The sequence below is a fragment of the Nicotiana sylvestris genome, chromosome 6, assembly GCF_000393655.2.
Source record: "Nicotiana sylvestris chromosome 6, ASM39365v2, whole genome shotgun sequence".
Lineage (NCBI taxonomy): Eukaryota > Viridiplantae > Streptophyta > Magnoliopsida > Solanales > Solanaceae > Nicotiana > Nicotiana sylvestris.
The window spans coordinates 188,071,481-188,092,441 of NC_091062.1; the positions used below are offsets into that span (position 1 = coordinate 188,071,481).

The 20,961-nt window shown below is 35.6% G+C and overlaps 3 protein-coding genes across 3 annotated transcripts; all 3 read left to right on the forward strand.

The window, feature by feature from the left end:
* The first annotated feature begins 284 nt into the window (after nucleotides 1-284).
* LOC104245411 (uncharacterized protein At4g13230-like) lies at nucleotides 285-2,509 on the forward strand. The gene is made up of 3 exons (XM_009801012.2): nucleotides 285-418; nucleotides 1,039-1,188; nucleotides 2,064-2,509. The coding sequence occupies exons 1-3, from the start codon at nucleotides 356-358 to the stop codon at nucleotides 2,256-2,258; spliced, it is 408 nt and encodes a 135-aa protein (XP_009799314.1). The 5' UTR covers nucleotides 285-355; the 3' UTR covers nucleotides 2,259-2,509.
* Nucleotides 2,510-7,476: 4,967 nt separating this feature from the next.
* Nucleotides 7,477-10,626, forward strand: LOC104245412 (B3 domain-containing transcription factor ABI3-like). Its single transcript, XM_070147592.1, has 7 exons — nucleotides 7,477-7,548; nucleotides 7,585-8,982; nucleotides 9,788-9,880; nucleotides 9,962-10,062; nucleotides 10,192-10,238; nucleotides 10,333-10,409; nucleotides 10,498-10,626. Exons 1-7 carry the CDS (start codon nucleotides 7,477-7,479, stop codon nucleotides 10,624-10,626), a joined length of 1,917 nt encoding a protein of 638 aa, XP_070003693.1.
* A 1,078-nt stretch (nucleotides 10,627-11,704) lies between these two features.
* Nucleotides 11,705-14,907, forward strand: LOC138871832 (uncharacterized). Its single transcript, XM_070149739.1, has 4 exons — nucleotides 11,705-12,217; nucleotides 12,307-12,699; nucleotides 13,169-13,404; nucleotides 14,226-14,907. The coding sequence occupies exons 1-4, from the start codon at nucleotides 11,705-11,707 to the stop codon at nucleotides 14,905-14,907; spliced, it is 1,824 nt and encodes a 607-aa protein (XP_070005840.1).
* The last annotated feature ends 6,054 nt before the right edge of the window (nucleotides 14,908-20,961 follow it).

The following is a 20,961-nucleotide window of genomic DNA, read 5'->3' on the forward strand; positions in this document are numbered from 1 at the left end:
CTGAAAAGAAGAAAGAGATTTAGCAACAGAAAAAAATTGTTCTAAATACTCGATTTATTTATGGTACTATTTATTTGGTTTAAAAAAGGAAAAAAAAAAGATTTAGAGGCATTAAAGTAGACAGTGATCCGTGTATTGCTCCTGTAAGTTCCCCAACTATGGTTAGCTTAAACTCGGGAGAAAGGCATTGAAATTACCTCAAATCCTAAGGGAATTTTTGTCAGCCATTAAAATAGAGAAAATATTGGCAATCTTTCCCTATTTATAACTCTACTAGAAAGTAGAGTAAAAAAAGAATAGAAGAAGCAAATTAATTTCAAGAAACAAATTTAAAAAAAAATTCAATTAGAGAGATATGGCAAGCATGACGTCTGCTCTTAGTAGAGTTATTTTTAGTGGAGCATTCAGAACTTTCCAGGTGCTTATTGTTTTTTCCCCCTAATTCTTTTTTACTTTCCAATATAACTTGAATTTATGATCTATCTATCGGATGTAAATCCATATTAAAGTTTTTGAGAAGATAGTGCCGTACATGAGATTTTGTGTAAGCAATATCGACCTATTATTAAATTATAACTTGGTCTAAAGCTTGCCTTCGTGTTCTAAATTAATGTTACATCGTATATATATTTCCTGAGCCGAGGATCTATCAGAAACAATCTTTCTATCCGTTAAGGTAGGGGTAAGATTTACGTACACACTATCCTCCCCAGATCTCATTCGTGAAATTTCACTGGATATATATATATATATATATATATCATGACAGTCTTGTACAAAGTGTCTCTGCCACGTTAGGCAGCTCGGTGCACAAGACATCCCGCGTTCATGCGGGGTCACGTAAAGGGCCACACCTCAAGGGATGTGAATGTAGACAGGCTAACCTAATGCAAGCATTATTGATTGCTTTCACGGCTCGAATCTATGACCTATAATCACACATCCGGCTCTGCCATGTTGCTATTAATAATTCATATCGCCATTAATAAGGTACTTTCTTTAAGCATTAATTAATGTGTAATACATGAAATTGTGCAGCGGACAACAAATCGTCACCTAGCCACGGCGTTTAAAGATGAGGCTCAAAACTCAGTACGAAAGGGTGCTGATGCAATGAAGCAAGGGGCTGATGCCGCCAAGAGAGCCAGCCAAGAAGTTAAAAGCGAGACTGCTTCTGCTGCTGACGAGGTAATATAAATTTACAGGCACCCGGTGTTTACCTATAATGTCTATATACAATATATCGTGTCATTCAGAGACGGACCTATGTGTTATGTTGAAGGGTCATCAAATCTCGTAAATTTCGACAGAAATTTTATACTAGTAAATATTTGTGTATATATTGAAAATAGTAAATTTAATAAATTACTTGACATCCTTAACGCTAAGCTAGCTAAAAGTTTTTAGGGGCGACTAATTGAACATAATATTATGCCTTCGTCCCCTTAAAATTCTTGGTCCACCTCTGATTTCATCTATACTTCTTGTGATGAACATATAATTTTTGTAACATATATTTCATTATATATGATTTATGTATAGCAGTTTAAAGAAATTTTACACGAATATATTGACATAAAAGTTAGAAATTTCATGTCCTCTAAGATCTAGTGCTTTGTCAATGTGCTAGAGCACTTGATTAATATCTTCATTTGTCTTTATTTGATCCAAAGAATGGTGAATTGAAGCAGCATAGCATTAGCCGTTGGTAGATAGACTTGGGTTTTCTCAGCCAATTATCAATCAATACTTGTTATCAGTCAAATTTTTCTATAACAATCGGTTTGTTTTGATATTTTTTTGACTGCTATAGTGAAGTACTATTATAAAAAACATATACTATAATATAACATGAAAATTTGATTCCAAAAAATTTAACTATTAATTATAGTAAATTGTTATTATAAAGGATGACTGCTATATAAATGTCTAATAGTATGTAGTCATCTATAATTCTATTTTTTAATGATATGATTGTATAACTTGTTATATTATAAGAATTACTTACCGTTCATTTAAAGTTATCAGTCAATATATACTTATTTTCGATGTGTATATGAAAGGCAATACGCAAGACGAAAGCAATGGGAGATAAGGTAGCAGACACAGCACAAGAGGTGGCTGGAAAGGCAAAGCAAACATGGGATTCAGTTAAGGAAACCACACAAAAAATGAAAGATACAGTGAAGGGAAAGGCTGAAGAATCCACAGAGGTTATAAAGGAAAATGTCAATAAGAGCATGAACAGCAAGAACTGAGTTAAAGCATAACATTTCAATGAATAGAGACATTATCTCTTCCTTATAATATTTTTTTCCTTTATGTTTGACAATATTAAGACTTGTTTTTTTCTTTAATTTTCAGTTAGCTGAAACCGCAGACCGAAGAGTTTGCGAGTTTGATGTATTTTCTGTAGTTGCAGATATATGACTCCTTTATGCTGTTACCTCGAGTAAATTTATAATGTAGCTCCCTCCGGTCCATAATAAGTGACCAATTTATTGTTTTATTTTTGTCCAAATTAAGTGTCAATTTATATAATCAAGAAAGAATTCAATTTGTTTTTACAAATTACTCTTATGTACATATCCCTAAAAAGTTTTTTTACTCCTCACATTAAATATTTAATTAAGAGTAGTTTAGTCATACTAGATATTTTTGTATAGAATTTTTGTATTTTCTTAATAGGCGTGTCAAAAACAAATTGGTCACTTATTATGGACCGGATGGAGTGCCACGTGGCAAGCAAAGACTGTATGAGAAAGTTGTTGACGCTCATGCCCAATGAATTTCATATTCTCCTTTGAATCAATTGACTTTACTGAAAAAATGAATTCAAAGATTTGATTGAAGGAATAGAGATCCGTTTCGATATATCAAATTCTACTCTCTCATTTTCCCCAAGAATTCGAGCGAATTGAGCGATCCACGAGAGAGAAAAAACTAACAAAAGAGAAATTAGATACGTATTTTTTCACCCTATACATTATGGTAGTAATAAAGTCAAAAATTTCGCAAAGAATATTTAAAATTTAATATATACATATAAAAATAATTTTGACCTATACACACAATATAAGGTTATATATACACCACTCTTCAATGCATATGACTACACCATTGCACTATTAGACCCCCAAAAATTTAAAAATTGTGCCAAATTTTTTATAATAATAATATATTTTCTAACAAATACAACTTCATATTCAAGACTTAGGAAAAAATTAGCGATGTTTCAAGATTATTAAATAGCTAAGCTAATTAAGTCGAGGGACTTAAGGCCAAATAACCACACTGAGCACGAATTTAAACTAAACCAACCAATGAATAGCTATTTTTCCCCGCTGCATGGGACAAGAACCGTTCTTCCCAACTAAAATCGATAGAAGCTCAACTAAATTTAATTTTTTTATATATATAAAATAGGTAAATATGTAAACAAAGAGGATAGAAATATTGAACATATATATAATTTTAAAAGAACAATCAGTCTAATCTTAAAAATTAAAAAAATTAAATTCATTAATTAAATTCTTAAATTCTATCAAATTTTCAATTTCAATCTTTTTGTTCTATGGCCTATACTACCCATCCTTCTCTTTATTTTCCTAGCGTCGACTAGAAAATCACTATAAGAAATCATAGATACGACGACATTTATTTAGTGACATTTGACGTAAATGTCGAAAAATATATAATTTCCTGACATTTTCTTTAGAAATGTCACAAAACAGTGACATTTTGTTTAAAATGTCACAAAATATTGCGACTATTAACTTAAATGTTATATTTAGATGGAAATTAGTGACACTTTTAGTTATAGTGTCATCATATCAGTCAATATTTGGAGGAAATAACCACTAAAAGATAGTAATAATTAAAAGTTAAAATGTAAATTTTTTTCCTCCTATTCCCTCCACAATAAGATTACTAATAATTCAAACCCCGCCTTTGCCTCATTTTGCTCCCCACGCCGTCAATTCTCTTATAACGATTGCCGCACTTTCCCTTTTCTCCCATAATCGACGGCCACATCATGAGGTAATCCTAACTCATCTCTCTCTATCGCTATATCAATTTTAATGTCTATATCTTTTTCTGCCATCACGACGATTCTGATTTCAGCAACTTTTGTCGTTATTGTTTACTCCCATATATATATATATATATATATATATATATATATATATATATATATATATATATATATATATATATATATATATATTTATTCAAAATCAATCAGTCTTATCTGAATATTATTAAATAATTTGTTTAATTATTTGGTTTTTTATATATATTTTTTCGTTCCTTTTCTTTTTAATTACTTATGTTGTTGAATAATTGATGTTTAGAATGATAGGCTATGCCGTTGGGTCAATTATATGGTGTGTGTTCTAGGGTTTAGATGCATGTATTTTGGTATATATTGTTGTAGTTGTTTTATTACAGATTGGTATTGTTGAAGCTGTTGTTCGTTTGACTATTTCAATTTTTACTGCTTCTGAAAGTAAGATAATAGTTAATCAAATCTTCCCTCTTTCCTCTTAAGGTGCTTTTGGTGTTATTAAGGATCTTTATCGACTATAGTTATGATATTATAAAAGTATTGCTCTGTTTTATCCCTTCTTCATACGTTTTATGTCACCGTAAGATGGATGCTAACATTCTTGACACTGATAAGTGGTAATGTAGCCATGACATGTCTTACTTATTCAATTTTCGCTTTTAAATGAGTTGCGGAAAAGAATAAGACAAGTTGTCATCCTTTTGAGATTGTGACACTTTTTCTTCCTCATGTTTCAGTTGAAAAAAAAAAGACCTTTGAAAGAAATGGAGATGTCTTGCCTTATGGTACTTGAATATGTTAACTTTTATGCTAGTATCAATTTCGGAAAAGATAGATTCAAGTTTGCGATGATCACTTATCGTATGTTTAGTAGAAGTTTTATGAGATCTTTGTTGCTTTGGAAAATTTCTTCTAACTGATGTCCTCCGTTTTTGCACCAGAAGCAGAATGATACAACAGCTTACATGAGTTGCAATAGTTTGTCATGTTCCTGGTAAAGTTCTTAGCTTTGAATTCCTTAATCTATCGAAGTACTATTATTATAATAGTTCTTGCTTGTTACAATCCATAAGACTAGAAATAATGGAATTGAAAAAAAAATATACAGGGCACTTTTACTTTTTTTCCTTTATTATATTGTTATAATTCTTTTTATGTGGAATTTTTGTGTAGCTTTTGAAGGATGTCAGTTCAATTACTGGCAAGGAAATGCTTGAGTTGTGAAAAGATGGATCCACGTTGTCGTTGTATTTATTGTACAAGTTAAAGGACTTAATTTGAGTTATGAGCGATCTTGGTGCAATTTTATGTTGACATCTTTTAAATTGTTCAAATTTGTACCGAGTACAATTACTCGATCACTACTTTTGTTCTTTGGATACAGTACTGAAAGCATTCACTTTACATATAATTTGTGTTTGTTACATTGTGTATGATGTTTGATATTTACAAATGCACGAATAAGTATTAGTGTCATGAATAGTGAACTAAATAACTGATTATTATTATCTTTCAGGAAAGTCAAAAATTTTAATGACATTTCATAAAGTTCTAAAGAAATATCGTAAATGTTTTTATTGACATTAACCTAAATGTTTGAAAATACATGTGACATTTCTTAATGTCTATAATAAATATCGTAAATATTTTACCAATATTACCTTAAATGTCAGAAAATTCAAGTGACATTTTCATAAAAGTCTATAAATAAATATCGCAAATCTTTCTACGACATTTACCTAAATGTCGGAAAATTTCCGACAGTGAATTTACGATATTTAGGTCAAATATAAATTAAATATCGGCAATTAAATTTATGATATTTAAGCACCATAATACGACATTTATACGTATCCCCTATTTCTTGTAGTGAAATCCCATGTTTTCACGCTGATCAATTTTGTCCGATCTTCCTTCATCTTTAACCAGCTTGTCGTGATGTTTTACAATTTATACCAATAACATTAATAATATACTCCGTATAATTTCACAAAAAAGATTGAAGAAAATAGTGAATGCACAATCTTATCCTTATACTTTGTGCAGGTAAAAAAGTTATTTTTTATATACCTTCGGCTCAAATCAAGCATGCATAATATCAACTAATTTTTATACCATTATAAGATAAATCGTTGTTTTTATATTTTTTTTGGTTTTTCACCTAGTATTCGATACCCACGTTGGATCCCGAATAAATCTAGATTCGCATCGAAAAGTTCCATATTGAGAGGTAAAGTGCTCTCTAATAAAGGCGACTTTATACCCAGGAACTCGAACCCAAAATCTTCGGTGATAGATGAATGAGTACTTATCACTCCACCACAATCCCTGGTCGGTATCTTTGTTTTTATGTTATGTTAATGTTAACGTAGCTTGGTCAGAAGTGAAGAGACACGTAGCAGCAAAAGAAGAAGTCCACCGTTTTCACTCACGAATGGAGACAAAACCCTATGACCAAAGAAAGATCTGTTCTTTACTTCTTTTGACATTACTATTTCCCAGTCGGTTCAATCTTTTCCATGTTTTAATATTTTTAGACCATGTTCTGATGTGTTGTATATACTTGTATTAGAAAGAGAATTGAGCTGCTTGTGTCATGTCATCAATGGAGGAATAAAAACATTAAGTCTTTTTTCACCTCATTTTTTGTAGTATAAAAACTGATCACCGTTGGCTTGCACCATTCAGGTTACAACGTATGGCCTTATGGCGTAAAATCTGGAAATTTGAATTAATTAGTGGAAAAAGAAAAACCATCGGCACCAAGTTTTCTTTTGAGTGTTTCACTCTTATATATCTCATCTCTCTCATTTATAAAAGTTTTTGTAACCTCTATTTCTTTTTGCCTTTCAAAGTTTTTCTGTCTTATTTTTGGTTCAAAATCCCTTTAAATAAAAACAGAAAATAGTAAAAGAGTGTTGAAACTTATCTGAACTGTCTACAAGTGTTGTTTTGGTTATTTGGGGTATGAGACAATTTTAGTTTGTTGAAGTTTGGTGGTGTTTTTGTCTTCTAAAACACAAGGATACATAGTTCAGTTCTTTGAAATTTCTTGTTTCTATCTTCCATTTATAAAGAATATTCCTGCATAAATATTTGTAAGAGTAATCCTTATTATACAGGTACTTACATAAGTTTATTATACAGTGATAGTGAGTATTTTAATTAGTTAAAGTTTATTAATTAAGAGTCGCTTTCTTCAGATTTGGTAGTACTATTTATTTTTTGGATATATAAATTCCAAAACCTCAGATAGTTTTATGTTGCAAAAACCACTCAAGATCCTAATGAGGAGAGAAATTAAAGAAAACCATTAATTTTTCTTGTCTTAACTTAGCTTGCTTCCTTAATCAGATACATATCCATTATACACATTTCATCTCTAGTCAAAAATCCAGAAAACAAGAATGAAAAGAGAGTTACAGCAGCTATATGGTAATAATAATCAAGAAATGCATGGATTTGAGAATATTAATATGGTGACAGTGGATGATGATATTCAGAGGCAACAGCAGCAGCCAACTGATTTTGATCCTATGGATGATACAGATATTTGGCTCAATAATGGAAATGAAGAACAACGTCATTTTAACGTCAATGACAATAATTACATTAATTTCTCTACTGATTTTCCTCCTCTTCCTGATTTTCCATGCATGTCCTCTTCCTCCTCAACTTCTAATTCCCCTCCTACAGATTCTTTATCTTTCCACAAGAAAATCCAATTTGATAACACAATAAATGGCGACCAAGATTGTCTAAATGTGATAGAAAATCTTGGTTACATGGATTTAATTGATGGAAATCATAAGTTTCTTGATCCTATGAACTCTTTTTCCCAAAGTGAAAATCCAGAAAAACACCAACAACACCAACAACAACAACAACAAGGGGAAGTCCAGTTTGAAAATGAGCAACTTTCTATATTTCAAGGGGATAGTGAACTTGCACTTATGTTCTTTGAATGGTTAAAGCAAAACAAAGACTACATTTCTGCTGAAGATATGAGGAGTATTAAGCTCAAACGTTCAACAATTGAAAGCGCTTCGAAACGATTAGGAAGTACAAAAGAAGGTAAAAAACAGTTGTTGAGACTCATTCTTGATTGGGTTGAACAACACAGATTGCAAAAGAAACAAATGAGTGAAGCTGCAGCAAATCAAGAAAGTTTTCAGATTTCTGCCCCAAACTCCAATTTCCATTATAATACTGTTGCGGCTGATCCAAATGCTTGCTTTTATCAGTCACCTTGGATGGCAACTGCTGCTTATAACATCCCTAATTTCCCCGATTCCGCCTCTGTAATGGCGGGGCAGATACCGGGGTACATTGGTGATCCTTACACTAACGGATCGTTATTTGTGCCCCCGTTTAATCAAACAATGAGTGGAAGTGCAAGTTCACCAGCTTCAACAGAATATCAACCCATGGACTATACTCGATCGTGGTCGCCATCGCAATTTGCTGTGGCGGCTGCTTCTCAGTATAACAAATTTCCTGACTATAGTGATAGTGCTAATAATGTTGCTGTTGTTGATCAGCCTCAATCTTTATTTGGTACGCAATATCCGTACCAACTTTTAGACGGGAATGGTGAGAGATTGGCAAGGTTGGGATCTAAAGAGGCTAGGAAGAACAGAATGGCAAGGCAGAGACGATTACCGGTGCACCATTATCGCCACCAAGTTCAGAATCAAAGACAAATTAATGACCAAAGTGTAATGATTGGAGAGAATTCTGCAATAGATACAGGTAACAGTCCAGGAAATTGGATATATTGGCCTCCTACTGCTGCTGCTGCTTCGCCAATGGTGATGGTTCCACCGGCTGATTCTCCACAATCATATTCTACTGAGAGGCCAGCTCTGCGATCACAGAACCATCAGAAGCATAGTTTGGCAGACAAAAGACAGGTTGGTTTCCTTAGTTTCAGCCAAAATCCTTTTCGAGTTCAACTTTTATGCAACTAACAATGTACGAGTTTAATCATCTAATATATAACTACAAGTAGTCAGAAGCGGAGTCTTGGGGCAACGGTTAAGTTGTCTTTGTATGACCTAGCCGTGGAATCCGCCAATGATGAAGCATCAGGTAGACTGCCTATATTATACCCCCTTGGGGTGCGGCCCTTCCTCGGACCCTGCGTGAATGCGGGATGCTTTGTGCACCTCTTCCCTCTTTTATATTAACTACCAGTAGTCCATTAAAAGGTGGAATTGATAGATTAGAAATAAGATAGATTATCTGCTACAACATGAAGAAATTCTTTACAAAATTGATACAAGAGAGAATCCACCAGCTAGAACAGAAATAAGATATAGGTGAGCTCGGGGTATATAGTTGAACAAAAATCCATTATAAAAAGCTCTTGGCTCACCCTTCATACATGTTGTGAATAGAGACGGACCAAAGATTTGAAGGTCGGGGTGCACTTTTGGATTCAACCACAATCTGCTTTATATATAGTGTACCCACTACTAATATATAGTAACTATTTTCTAAACACATACATTTATACATGGAATATTTGCCTAACTTTACGGGTGCCGATGACCCCTCTCGGAATAGGATAGGTCCGCCTCTGGCTATGAATATAAGTTATATCCTCTCCCTAATGTCTATTGTAAGTTTAATATTTATGAAACTTTGTTGTATAAATGTGTTGCTTTATATTTTGTGCGGATGTTCATCAAATTTCGCGTGGATGTTCTTCCATAGGCTTGCAAAACAGAGAAGAATCTAAAATTTCTCCTGCAAAAAGTGCTGAAGCAGAGCGATGTTGGCAATCTTGGAAGAATTGTGTTGCCGAAGGTACTTTAGCTACGTCGTCATAAATTGTGATCTAATTAAAAGTATGATTAAGTGGATTCTTGAAATTTTGTTTATATGCAGAGAGAAGCAGAAACTCATCTCCCTCAACTTGAATCAAGAGATGGAATTTCAATCGCCGTGGAAGACGTTGGAACTTCTCGCGTTTGGAACATGAAATATAGGTACGTGGACTCGAAGTAGTTGTCCATGGTCAAGCTAGTTTTAATTACATTGCTCAATCTATTCTTATCCCTTATCATTTATACTCGTCTTCCTTTTTGTGCTTATTGGTCTTGTGTTTTGTTTTCCAGATTTTGGCCAAATAACAAAAGCAGGATGTACCTTCTTGAGAACACAGGTGTGGACACAGTCGACCACAGCTCTTAACTTGCATTTCAGTAAAAATATAAGTACTAATCTCTTTTCATTGCAATCTTTTTCCATTCTAAAAGGCGATTTTGTTCGAGCTAATGGACTTCAAGAAGGCGATTTCATTGTAATATACGCGGACATGAAGTGTGGCAAATATGTAAGTTATATCTTTATTATTTTGTTGTCACTTTAAGCGCGTAATTATGTTGCCATTTGAGTTAAAATTATTGAATGATATATATCAGTTGATACGAGGAGTAAAAGTGAGGCAGAGTGGACCAGAATCAGAGGGCAAGAAACCAGCAAAGAAAAACATTCGTAATTTGTCATCTACAGCTGCTATTAGCTCTCCAGTTGCACAAGCAGTTAGATAGTTGATGGAGCTTAAGAGAAATTAATTTCAACAAGTGAGAATCTTCTGTTCAATCTTATTTACAAGATATTACTAATATCATTTTGTAAACTAGAATTCTCTGTACATGACCTTGACTCATGCAAAGAGTACATTTGTGGGGTTCCTAATTGTTACTTAGGGGCTCAGGATCGCCGCTCTCTAATGTAGAGAAATAGTATGTAAGTTGTAATCTTGAATGAGTTGTATCTCTATTTTCTATGTTTAGGCAATATATATTGACCATCATCTGTAATCTAGTTTTAAGTTAATATACACTGATGACAGTGCAAAGAATTTTTATACTACCAGTGAAATTTAATCGGATATTACAGACTAATACTCTATTTTTCATGTTACAATATCAAGCTAGCCTTTCCAAATCGTTTGTCATACTTGAACCTGTCAACGGGAGCCCAACTTCAGGCCCGACAATAGCTGATACCCAGCAGCCCAATTAACTATACTATAACTTTTTTTTATTACAGTTTAGTCCATGTAATTTTTCGTAATACCTCATCTATATATAGTGATAGAATGGTCTTGAAAGATAGTGATTCATTTCTATGTATTCAGAGACAATATCAATGAAATAAAAACGCTCTCTTCTCTTTCTATTTTTTAGGGTTTCTTTTCTATAAAATTCTTTCTCATAGCTCGATTTTCTACCATTAACATGGGTATCAGAGCAAGGAATCAATGATCCTTGATTTTCTCTTTCGACCGATGGTACCCTCATCGATTTTCATGGAGTTTTTCGGTTCCGTCAATCCTATCTGTCCTCATATTTTAAAGTGAAGATTTGGGATACGGTGTTATCTGATTCTGCATTGCAACTATTTAGAGTTTTTACGGTAATTTTGGTGATTTCCGCTCTCCGGTATTGTTCTCCGGTATTTCTTCACTCTCGCCGATTTCAGCAATATTATCGATTTCAAGGCCTTACCTTCTTTAGGTTGCAAAGAAGGACGGAAATATTCTCCTCAATCCTGCTACATATTGGTGAAAATCGAGTGTTTCTTGTATCAACTTTAGGAATTTTAAAAATCTAGGGTTAAATCATGGGAAGTCCAGATGTTAGCTCTTCTTCTGTGATAGATGGATTTGATGCCTTTACTGTACATCCATCTCACCCATTCTATGTACATCCATCTGATAGTCCTGGAGCACACTTAGTGTCTCCACCTTTCGATGGGTATAGTTTTGTTATTTGGCATAAAAATATGCTTACTGCTCTGTCCGCAAAAAACAAACTAGGGCTCATAACTGGAAAAGTTTCTAAACCTCAAATTAACTCTCCTTATTATTCCTTTTGGGAAAGATGTAACGACATAGTAATTGCATGGTTAACAAATTCATTATCTAAAGACATAGCAAATAGTGTCATGGGGTTTGACACTGCTAAAGACATTTGGGATGATATAAATGAAAGATTTGGGACATCAAATGGTTCAAAATATATCCAAATACAAAGGGAAATCAGTGTTGCTTCTCAAAGTCCATTAGATATTGCTACTTACTTTATAAAATTGAGGGGTCTTTGGGATGAACATATTACTTTCTATGTAAGACCAGTATGTACTTGTGGAGCCTTACCAAAATTCATTGAACAACAGAAAATATACCAATTCCTTAGTGGTTTAAATGGGTCCTATTCTACTAGAGTAATATTCTGATGATGACATCCCTTCCATCCCTAAGCAAAGCCTATTATATGCTTCAACATGATGAAAAGAAAAAGGAGACTTCAGCTCCTATCTCCAGCTTCTCAAATGAATCAGCCTCTTTCAATGCTTCTAGCAGCCCTGTCCAGGCATCTGCTAGACCTTTTATTCAAAAGTTCCAGTTTGACCAAAAGAGAGGCTTAGGTTCTTCCTCTCAATTGTCTTGCAAATACTGCAAAAAGACTGGTCATACTATTGAGAAGTATTACAAACTTCATGGGTTTCCCCCTGACTTCAAATTCACCAAAGACAAAGGACTGCTGCTTGTATGCAATCTGAAGGTCCTTTTCCTCATCATGCTCACATTGATGGACAGTCTTCTGAGACCACTGGTCATAGCTTCAGCAAGGAGCAATATGACCATCTCATAACCCTTTTCCAACAGTTGAATCATCCTTCTGTCATACATCCTGAAACTCCTGGTTGAGAAAATATTGGTTTTGCTCACTTTGCAGGTGTGTTTAATCATCCTGAAGTGCATTCTGCTGCTTTTCAGGCATGTGTAATTTCAAACTTAGGTTCAAATCCTTGGATTCTAGATTCAGGTGCTACTAACCACATGACACAACACACACACCTTTTAATCAACTTAACACCACTCACCACTCCTTTCTTAATAACTTTGCCTAATGGATATAAAGTGAAAGTCATATCTACTAGGTCTATGCCACTCCGGACAGACATGATCTTACATAATGTTCTGTTAGTTCCTTCTTTTCATTTCAATCTCATATCTATTCACAAACTCCTTGTTCAATTCAGATGCATTGCAACTCTTACCATTCTGCTTGTATTTTACAGGGCCCTTCTCTGAGGAGGCCACTGAAAATTGGTAAAGCTGCAAATGAGTTATACTTCTTGCATCCTGCTATGACTTCATCTCCTATGTTTGTTATTTCTTTTCCTATCAATGTTTCTAATCCTGTTCAATGTAATAATTCTAGTGCTTCTTATAATGTTCAATCTACTCCTGCAAATGTTTCTTTTACACATTGTACTAGTATTTCTTCTGATCTTAATAAAAATGATGTGATTTGGCATTAAAGATTGGGACATGTTCCTTTTAATAGAATGAAATCTATCACTTTTTTGTCTGATAAGATTTCACCTAAACAAACATTTTCTTGTGATATTTGCCCAATGGCAAGACAACAGAGATTGACATTCTTTGACAGCTCTATTCATTCCTCTACCCCTTTCCAGCTTATTCATATTGACATCTAGGGTCCATACAATACTCAGACCTATAATGGGTTCAGGTATTTTTTTAACCTTGGTAGATGATTTTTCTAGAGTACTTGGACTCACCTATTGTCATGCAAGAGCAATTCCCTTTCTGTGCTTAAGGCTTTTCATGCAATGGTGAAAGTTCATTTTAACTCAACTGTCCAGTCTTTTAGGTTTGATAATTCCTATGAGCTAGGTACTACCTCTGAAGCCCAACAATTTTTTTCTGCCAATGGCATTCTCCATCAGACTAGTATCCTTCACACTCCCCAACAAAATGGAGTGGTTGAAAGAAAACATAAACATCTATTGAAAGTGTCTAGGGCTCTTTTGTTTCATCTAAACTTCCCCTCAAGTATTGGGGTGACTGTGTTCTCACAGCCACTTATTTGATTAATAGGTTACCTTCCATTGTTCTTCACAACCTTTCTCCATTTGGAAAACTACATGACTATCCCCCTTCCTTTGATCATTTGAGGTCTTTTGGATGCTTTTACTATGCCAATAGTCCCAAGCATGGCACGGATAAATTCAAACCTAGAGACATCTCTTGTGTGTTTTTCGGATACCCCTATGGGAAGAAGGGTTATAAACTTCTTAATCTTTCTACTCATTCTGTATTCTTTTCTAGGGATGTGTTCTTCCATGAACACATCTTTCCTTACCACCTTCCTCCTTCCTCTTCTTTCCCTTCTCCTCCCACTGATTTTGTTGACTCTGATCTCTCTCCTATTGCCTCTCCTTCCCTAGCATCTTGTGTCTCTTCTCCCTTGATACCTCTTAACACTTTTTCTACACCCACTTCTTCTTCTCTTCCACCTTCCACTTTTGATCCTCCCCCCCCCAATCTTCCTGATCTTAGGAGATCAAGCAGAGTTCTTAACCCACATGTCTACCTATCATATTATGTTTGCTCCTCTATTATCACATCCCCTTCCCTACCTGTCTCCCTGAATCACAAGGTTTCCATCTCTGATTTGCACATGCTTGAGCCTCAATATTACCAACAGGTTGCATCTCATCTTGCTTGGAAAAATGCCATGCTACAGGAATTCCAAGCTCTTGAGGCTAATCATACATGGGACATTGTCCCCCTACCTTCTCATAAGAAGGTCATTCACTGCAAGTGGGTATACAAGATTAAGCAGAGGTCTAATGGCTCCATTGAGAGATACAAAACCAGGATTGTCATTAGGGGTGATACTCATAAGGAGGGTATTGATTATACTGAGACTTTCTCTCCAGTTGTCAAGCTCACTACTGTTAAGTGTCTCCTTTCTTTGGCTGTCAAGAGACATTGGACTGTTTTTTAGCTTGATGTCAATAATGCCTTCCTTCATGGGGATCTCCATGAGGAAGTGTATATGGGAATCCCTACTGGTCTTCAAATCTCTTCCTCTTCTTCTTCCACTACTTCTCCTTTGGTTTATAAACTCAGGAAGTCTTTATATGGCCTTAAGCAGGCTTCCAGGAAGTGGTTTTCTAAGCTGTCTGATGCCTTGCTCTCAAAAGGCTACATTGCCAGCAATAATGATTACTCCCTATTCACCAAGTCTTCTGATGCTTCTTTGGTCATCCTTGTGGTCTATGTGGATGACATTCTTCTTGCTGGTTCTGATATTGCTGAAATGACTGCTTTAAAACGGTTTCTGGATGATCAATTTAAGATCAAAGACCTTGGTTTGGTCCATTATTTTTTGGGTCTTGAAGTTTCCTCCCATTCTGATGGTTATGTTCTGCATCAACACAAGTATACTTCAGACTTGTTGGAGAAATTCAAGCGTTCTCATCTTTCTCCTTTTTCCACCCCTTTGGATCCTTCTATTAAGTTGACATGGGTGACCTTCTTCCAGACCTTAGTCTTTACAGTAGACTGGTTGGCAAGCTAAACATCTTGCAACATACCCGGCCTGATATTGCTTATTCTATTCAGCATTTGAGTCAATTTCTACAGACTCCCAGGGTTCCTCATATGTTAGCTACCCTACATGTCTTGAGATACCTTATGACTGCTCCTGATCAGGGGGTTCTGTTGTCCAATACAACTGATTTTTCTCTTGTTGATTTGACTGGGCCACTTGTGCTTTCTCAAGGAGATATGTCACTGGTTTTTTTATTACCTTGATGGTTGCCCCATTTCTTGGAAGAGTAAGCAACCTACTATTTCCCTTTCATCTGCTGAAGTAGAGTATAGGGCTTTGAGGAAGGTAGTGGCTGAAGTATCTTGGCTTGTTTGATTTTTTGGTGATCTTGGGCTTTCTATTACTTCTCCCGTACCTGTGTTTTGTGACAGCCAGGCTGCTTTATATATTGAAAGAACCCTGCCTTTCATGAGCGTACGAAGCACATCAAGGTGGATTTCCATTATGTCCGCGATTGTCTCTCTTCTGGCCTGATTTCTCTTCAGTTTGTTCGTAGTTCTGATCAACTGGCAGACATTATGACTAAAGCCTTGCATGGTCCTCTTCATCATTTTATCTTGGGCAAGCTAGGAGTGTTTTCACCCTCTAGCTTGAGGGGGGTGTCAACGGGAGCCCAACTTTAGGCCCAACAATAGTTGATACCCAGCAGCCCAATTAACTATACTACAACTTTCTTTTATTACAGTTTAGTCCATGTATCTTTTAGTAATACCTCATGTATATATAGTGATAGAATGGTCTAGAAAGATAGTGATTTATCAAAAAGATAGGAAGTTTGAAGACAGTACTACAGTGCATCAAAAATAAGAAATGGAAGAAATTCTAAAGAGAGCTGGTTGCAGCAACATGGGGAGCAATGGTTTATCACACTTGGAAGGCAAGAAACTGGAAATTGTTTAAAGGGATACATGTACAGGCGGCAGGAATAGTTATACAGATAAAAAGGGAGATTCTAGCTAGAGTAGACACAATTAGCTCATCTCAGAAAGCTCATAGATGTAGGAGCTTTGTGGAGCAGCTGCAAATGTAATTAGTCTTTTCTTTGTTTGTCTGTTAGAGGCTTGATCTTTGTATGTGTGCGAGATCAAGTGCTCTTTAAGTGTAAGTATTTGTTTGTCAATGGTAATGTTTACATGGTTTAAAAAAAAGATAGTGATTCATTTCTGTATATTCAGAGACAATATCAATGAAATAAAAATGCTCTCTTCTCTTTCTATTTTCTAGGGTTTCTTTTCTGTAAAATTCTTTCTCATAGCTCGATTTTCTACCATCAATAGAACCAGTGTCAAAGGTATACAATTGACCTGTACTGTCGAACAGTAAAAACACTCACCATACTCCATCACAAGTCTGTTGCGCCATCTTTTTGCTATTAAACTTCAGAATGAACTTAACGAATGGACACGATGTTCCCTGGTTTTGCTAAAATTCCAGCAACATGCAACTACTTACTTTATGCTAACAATGACCAACAAGGACATGAATATTGTAATTACCATCATCATAAGTCAACATGCATAAAATCTGGGGTTGTAGAGGCGGATCCAGGATTTGACCTTTATGAGTCCAATTCGTAATCCTACCATCAAAATGTATTATTGGGACATATTTAGTGGAAGAAAGATATGCACATGGTGTTTATTGACCTAGAGAAAGCGTATGAAAAGGTGCCTAAGGAGGTTCTTTGGAGATGTCTGGAGGCTAAAGGTGTGTCAGTCGCTTATATTAGGGCGATTAAGAACATGTATGATGGAGCTAAGACTCAGGTAAGAACAGTGAGAGGCGAATCTGAGCATTTACTGATTGTTATGGGGCTGCACCAAAGATTTGCGCTTAGCCCGTTCTTATTTGCCCTGGTGATGGACGCACTAATGCACCATATTCAAAAGGAGGTGCCATGGTGTATGTTATTCGCTTAACCATAATTCTGATTGATGAGACGCGAGGCAGCATTAATGAGAGGCTGGAGGTTTGGAGACAAGCCCTTGAGTCTAAGGGCTTCAAGCTAAGCATGACTAAGATAGAATACTTGGAGTGCAAGTTCAGCGCCGAGTCAAGGGAAGCGGGAGTGGACTTGAGGCTGGAATCACAGGTCATCCCCAAGAGAGGCAGTTTCAAGTACCTAGGGTCGGTTATCCAAGGGAATATGGAGATCGACGAGGATGTCGCACACCGTATAGGGGTGGGGTGGATAAAATGGAGGTTAGCATTTGGAGTCCTTTGTAACGAGAAAGTGCCATTGTTACTCAAAGATAAGTTTTATAGAGCGGTAGTTAGACCATCCATGTTGTATGGGGTAGAGTGTTGGCCAATGAAAAATTCATATATCCAGAAGATAAAAGGAGCAGAAATGAGGATGTTAAGGTGGATGTCCGGGCACACTACGATGGATAAGATTAGGAATGAAGCTATTCGGGAGAAGGTGGGCGTGGCTGATGATAGGATACGGAAAGCGAGACTCAGATGATTGGGGCACGTGTGGAGGAGAAGCCTAGATGCCCCAGAGCGGTTGGCTTTGGCAGGTACAAGAAGACGTAGTAGGCGGCCTAAGAAGTATTTGGGGGAGTGTCACACCTCCTTTTTCACTACACCTCGAGAAGGGGTATATAAGGGAGTTATTTCCAACTTAAAGTGACAATCGAAACTGGATTATTTATTTATTAAATTCAGAGTCGCCACTTGGGATAATTTATGGTGTCCCAAGTCACCGGTTTAAATCCTGAATCGAGGAAAATATTGACTCTCTTATACAGTCCGCGAACCAAAAATCCGGGTAAGGAATTCTGTTAACCCGGAAAAAGGTGTTAGGCATTTTCAGGTTCCGTGGTTCTAGCACGGTCGCTCAACTTTTACAATTGGCCTATTATCTGATTTTAGTACGCTTTTAAACCTATTTTAACTTTAAATCGCTTTTAATTAATTTTAGGATGATTCAACGTTATTTAAAACACGCCTTGAACCACGCCACATGAAATGCACCCGCGGTCCATGACATATTTTATTTAACGTTGTTGAGAATTGGAGTTCGGTCACATGAAATGCACACCCGAGTTTAGGAAGGTAATTTTTAAATAGCGCGCCCAAAACAACTACGCACTTTCAACTTTGCGAGGGCCATGAAAATTCAACTAAATGGCGTGCCTCGATTTTTAAGGATAAACAAGATTAATTAAATGAGGGCCATGCAATTTAAAGTTTTATTTGCCACGGCACACCTCGATTCTAATTTTAAGGTCTAACTAGTTTTGTGAGGGTCATGGGCTTATGAAAATTATTGTAGAATGAGGGTAGTGTTTAATTTACATGACAAGGCCAATGGTACATCTAAATTGTGCAAAATGTTCATTAAATAAGATGACTCAGTTTATAGAAAGTGAAATCGTCCAAAATCGTACTCCTACGGCCTAAAGGTCCTAAACATATAGTCAAAATTAATTAGCAATGTAGCAAACTCCGACTTCTAAGTGATCATGAAGCATGGTTGATCTTGGAGTAGCTTTTAAATAATCAAACAAGTGAAATCAAACTTTAAAATTGACTACCAGAAGAATTACTTTACAAACACAAACACACAACCAACATAAAAGGGATCCACGAGCTCTGTTTCAGATTACCAAGATAGTGCATAACCTATAACACAATAGACTTAGACTCAGCGGAAAGTATCATGAATAATGATGAAAACATGGCCTAAGACATCCAATTATTAAAGCGACAAAATGTGGCCTAAACAAAGAAAAACTTTTCTCTAATGCTTTAATGAATTTTTCCAGATATGCCTTCATGGTCTACCTATCAGACAATTTGAAACTTAAAACTTCAATATATGGAAAGAAAAGGAAATTAACTTCATACTTCATTTTCAGATATCATCAAACCAACAATTAACATTAAGCTAGAATAAAATGAGTAGCGGATTGAAGAATTGAACCTCAATTAGAGCTTTTCGATTAATTGAGTTGCGACAATTATACGGACTTACTACTGGGAAGGAAACCGGGTCAAAACATGGAGACCGACAAGCCGGACCCAACTACGACCTCAAAAATCCGACAGAAAACTTCAACCAAAGTACCAAACTCCATTTTTTGTGGTGAGAATGAACAGAATTTTATTTTTGATAATTTTATACAAGAAAATTAAAACTGAAAATCAGAAGAGAATTTCTCTACTTTGTCCAAAGAACGAGCTCGTCGGACAGGAAATGGAGGGCGTTTCTTTTGTTGAAGACAGTCGGCGGCTCCTCTTTCTTGTGTAAGAATCCAAAATTGTTGAGTTGTTTTCCAAATCCCAAAAGCTAGTTGCCCTTTTTTGTTTTTGAAATTAGGATCAAAGATCCTTTCTCCAACAAAGGGAGATCGCTGCCATTTCCCTTTTTTGGTGTAAGAAATTTTTGAGATTTCAAATTAATGGTTGCCGTTCTATAGAAGTCCAAGAAGTTCTTTTGGTTCTTGGTTTTTGTTTCCAAAATGAAGAAGAAAACTCTAGCCTTGATGGAAAACGGCTGATACTCTAGGTTTTTAGGCGTTTTTTTTGTGTCTCTATATTTAGGTGTTAAGTACTATTATATAGGGGTAGGGATTAGGTTACGGGTATGGGCCTAGAAATTATGGGCTAGGTAATTGGGCCAAGACTAGAAAAATGGACTACAAGATTTATAAAGACGGGATAAACCAACCTAAAACTAATTCCTCCTTTTAAAATTATGTATAATTATAATATAAAAATATAAAACTGATTTTAATTAATTGAACTAAACTATAAAATATAGAACTATTTTTTGTGTTTTCAAGATTATATAAAAATAAAGATAAGGTACTATTTTTGTATATTTTTTATTTAAATTTACGAAAGATACGTAAAATAAAATATTTTTTGTAATTTTTATTTTTTGTGACGAAATAAAGTAAAAGAGTCAAAATTAGCTGAAATAGAGATATTAGGCCTAAACTAAATATTTACATGCTAAAATGGGTGAAATTTCAGGGAGGGTCAAAAATCGCATGTCTACAGTTGCCCCTCCTTGACTGAAAACGCGAAGAGTTTTCAGACAAAGAACGACTAGACAGATTTTTTGACCCGACCCTTATTTAGGGAAACCGAAAGCTAAAAGAAAGGAAAATGTGACTGAGCCCTGATATCTGAGCTGCCTACATATGCTTGGCTATAAAGGAATCAGGCCACGTGTAGTTCAGAAGTAAAAACAGTGATGGAATATACTGAGGTGGAGAGCCGGTCGAGGTGCCGTTCCGCTGAGGTTCCGGTCCGCGGTCCCGTTATTACATCAAAACCAAAAATGAAAAAGACTAACAAAGCCTATCAGCTACGAGTTACAAGATTCCTATCTATGAGTCTTCTGAAGCTTGGTCTTAAGTCTTGGTTGGTTCTTCATACGGACCCTGATCTGAATCTTGATGCTTGTTAGCCGCAAGTGTTGGTTCAATC

Coding starts and splice junctions, on each gene's coding strand:
- LOC104245411 (XM_009801012.2), top strand. CDS start 356: ATGGCAAGCATGACGTCTGCTCTTAGTAGAGTTATTTTTAGTGGAGCA. Junction 419..1,038: donor GAGCATTCAGAACTTTCCAG/GTGCTTATTGTT, acceptor GAAATTGTGCAG/CGGACAACAAATCGTCACCT. Junction 1,189..2,063: donor CTGCTTCTGCTGCTGACGAG/GTAATATAAATT, acceptor TGTATATGAAAG/GCAATACGCAAGACGAAAGC.
- LOC138871832 (XM_070149739.1), top strand. CDS start 11,705: ATGGGAAGTCCAGATGTTAGCTCTTCTTCTGTGATAGATGGATTTGAT. Junction 12,218..12,306: donor TTACTTTCTATGTAAGACCA/GTATGTACTTGT, acceptor CTATTCTACTAG/AGTAATATTCTGATGATGAC. Junction 12,700..13,168: donor ACAGTCTTCTGAGACCACTG/GTCATAGCTTCA, acceptor TGTATTTTACAG/GGCCCTTCTCTGAGGAGGCC.
- LOC104245412 (XM_070147592.1), top strand. CDS start 7,477: ATGAAAAGAGAGTTACAGCAGCTATATGGTAATAATAATCAAGAAATG. Junction 9,881..9,961: donor GAAGAATTGTGTTGCCGAAG/GTACTTTAGCTA, acceptor GTTTATATGCAG/AGAGAAGCAGAAACTCATCT. Junction 10,239..10,332: donor GTACCTTCTTGAGAACACAG/GTGTGGACACAG, acceptor CCATTCTAAAAG/GCGATTTTGTTCGAGCTAAT.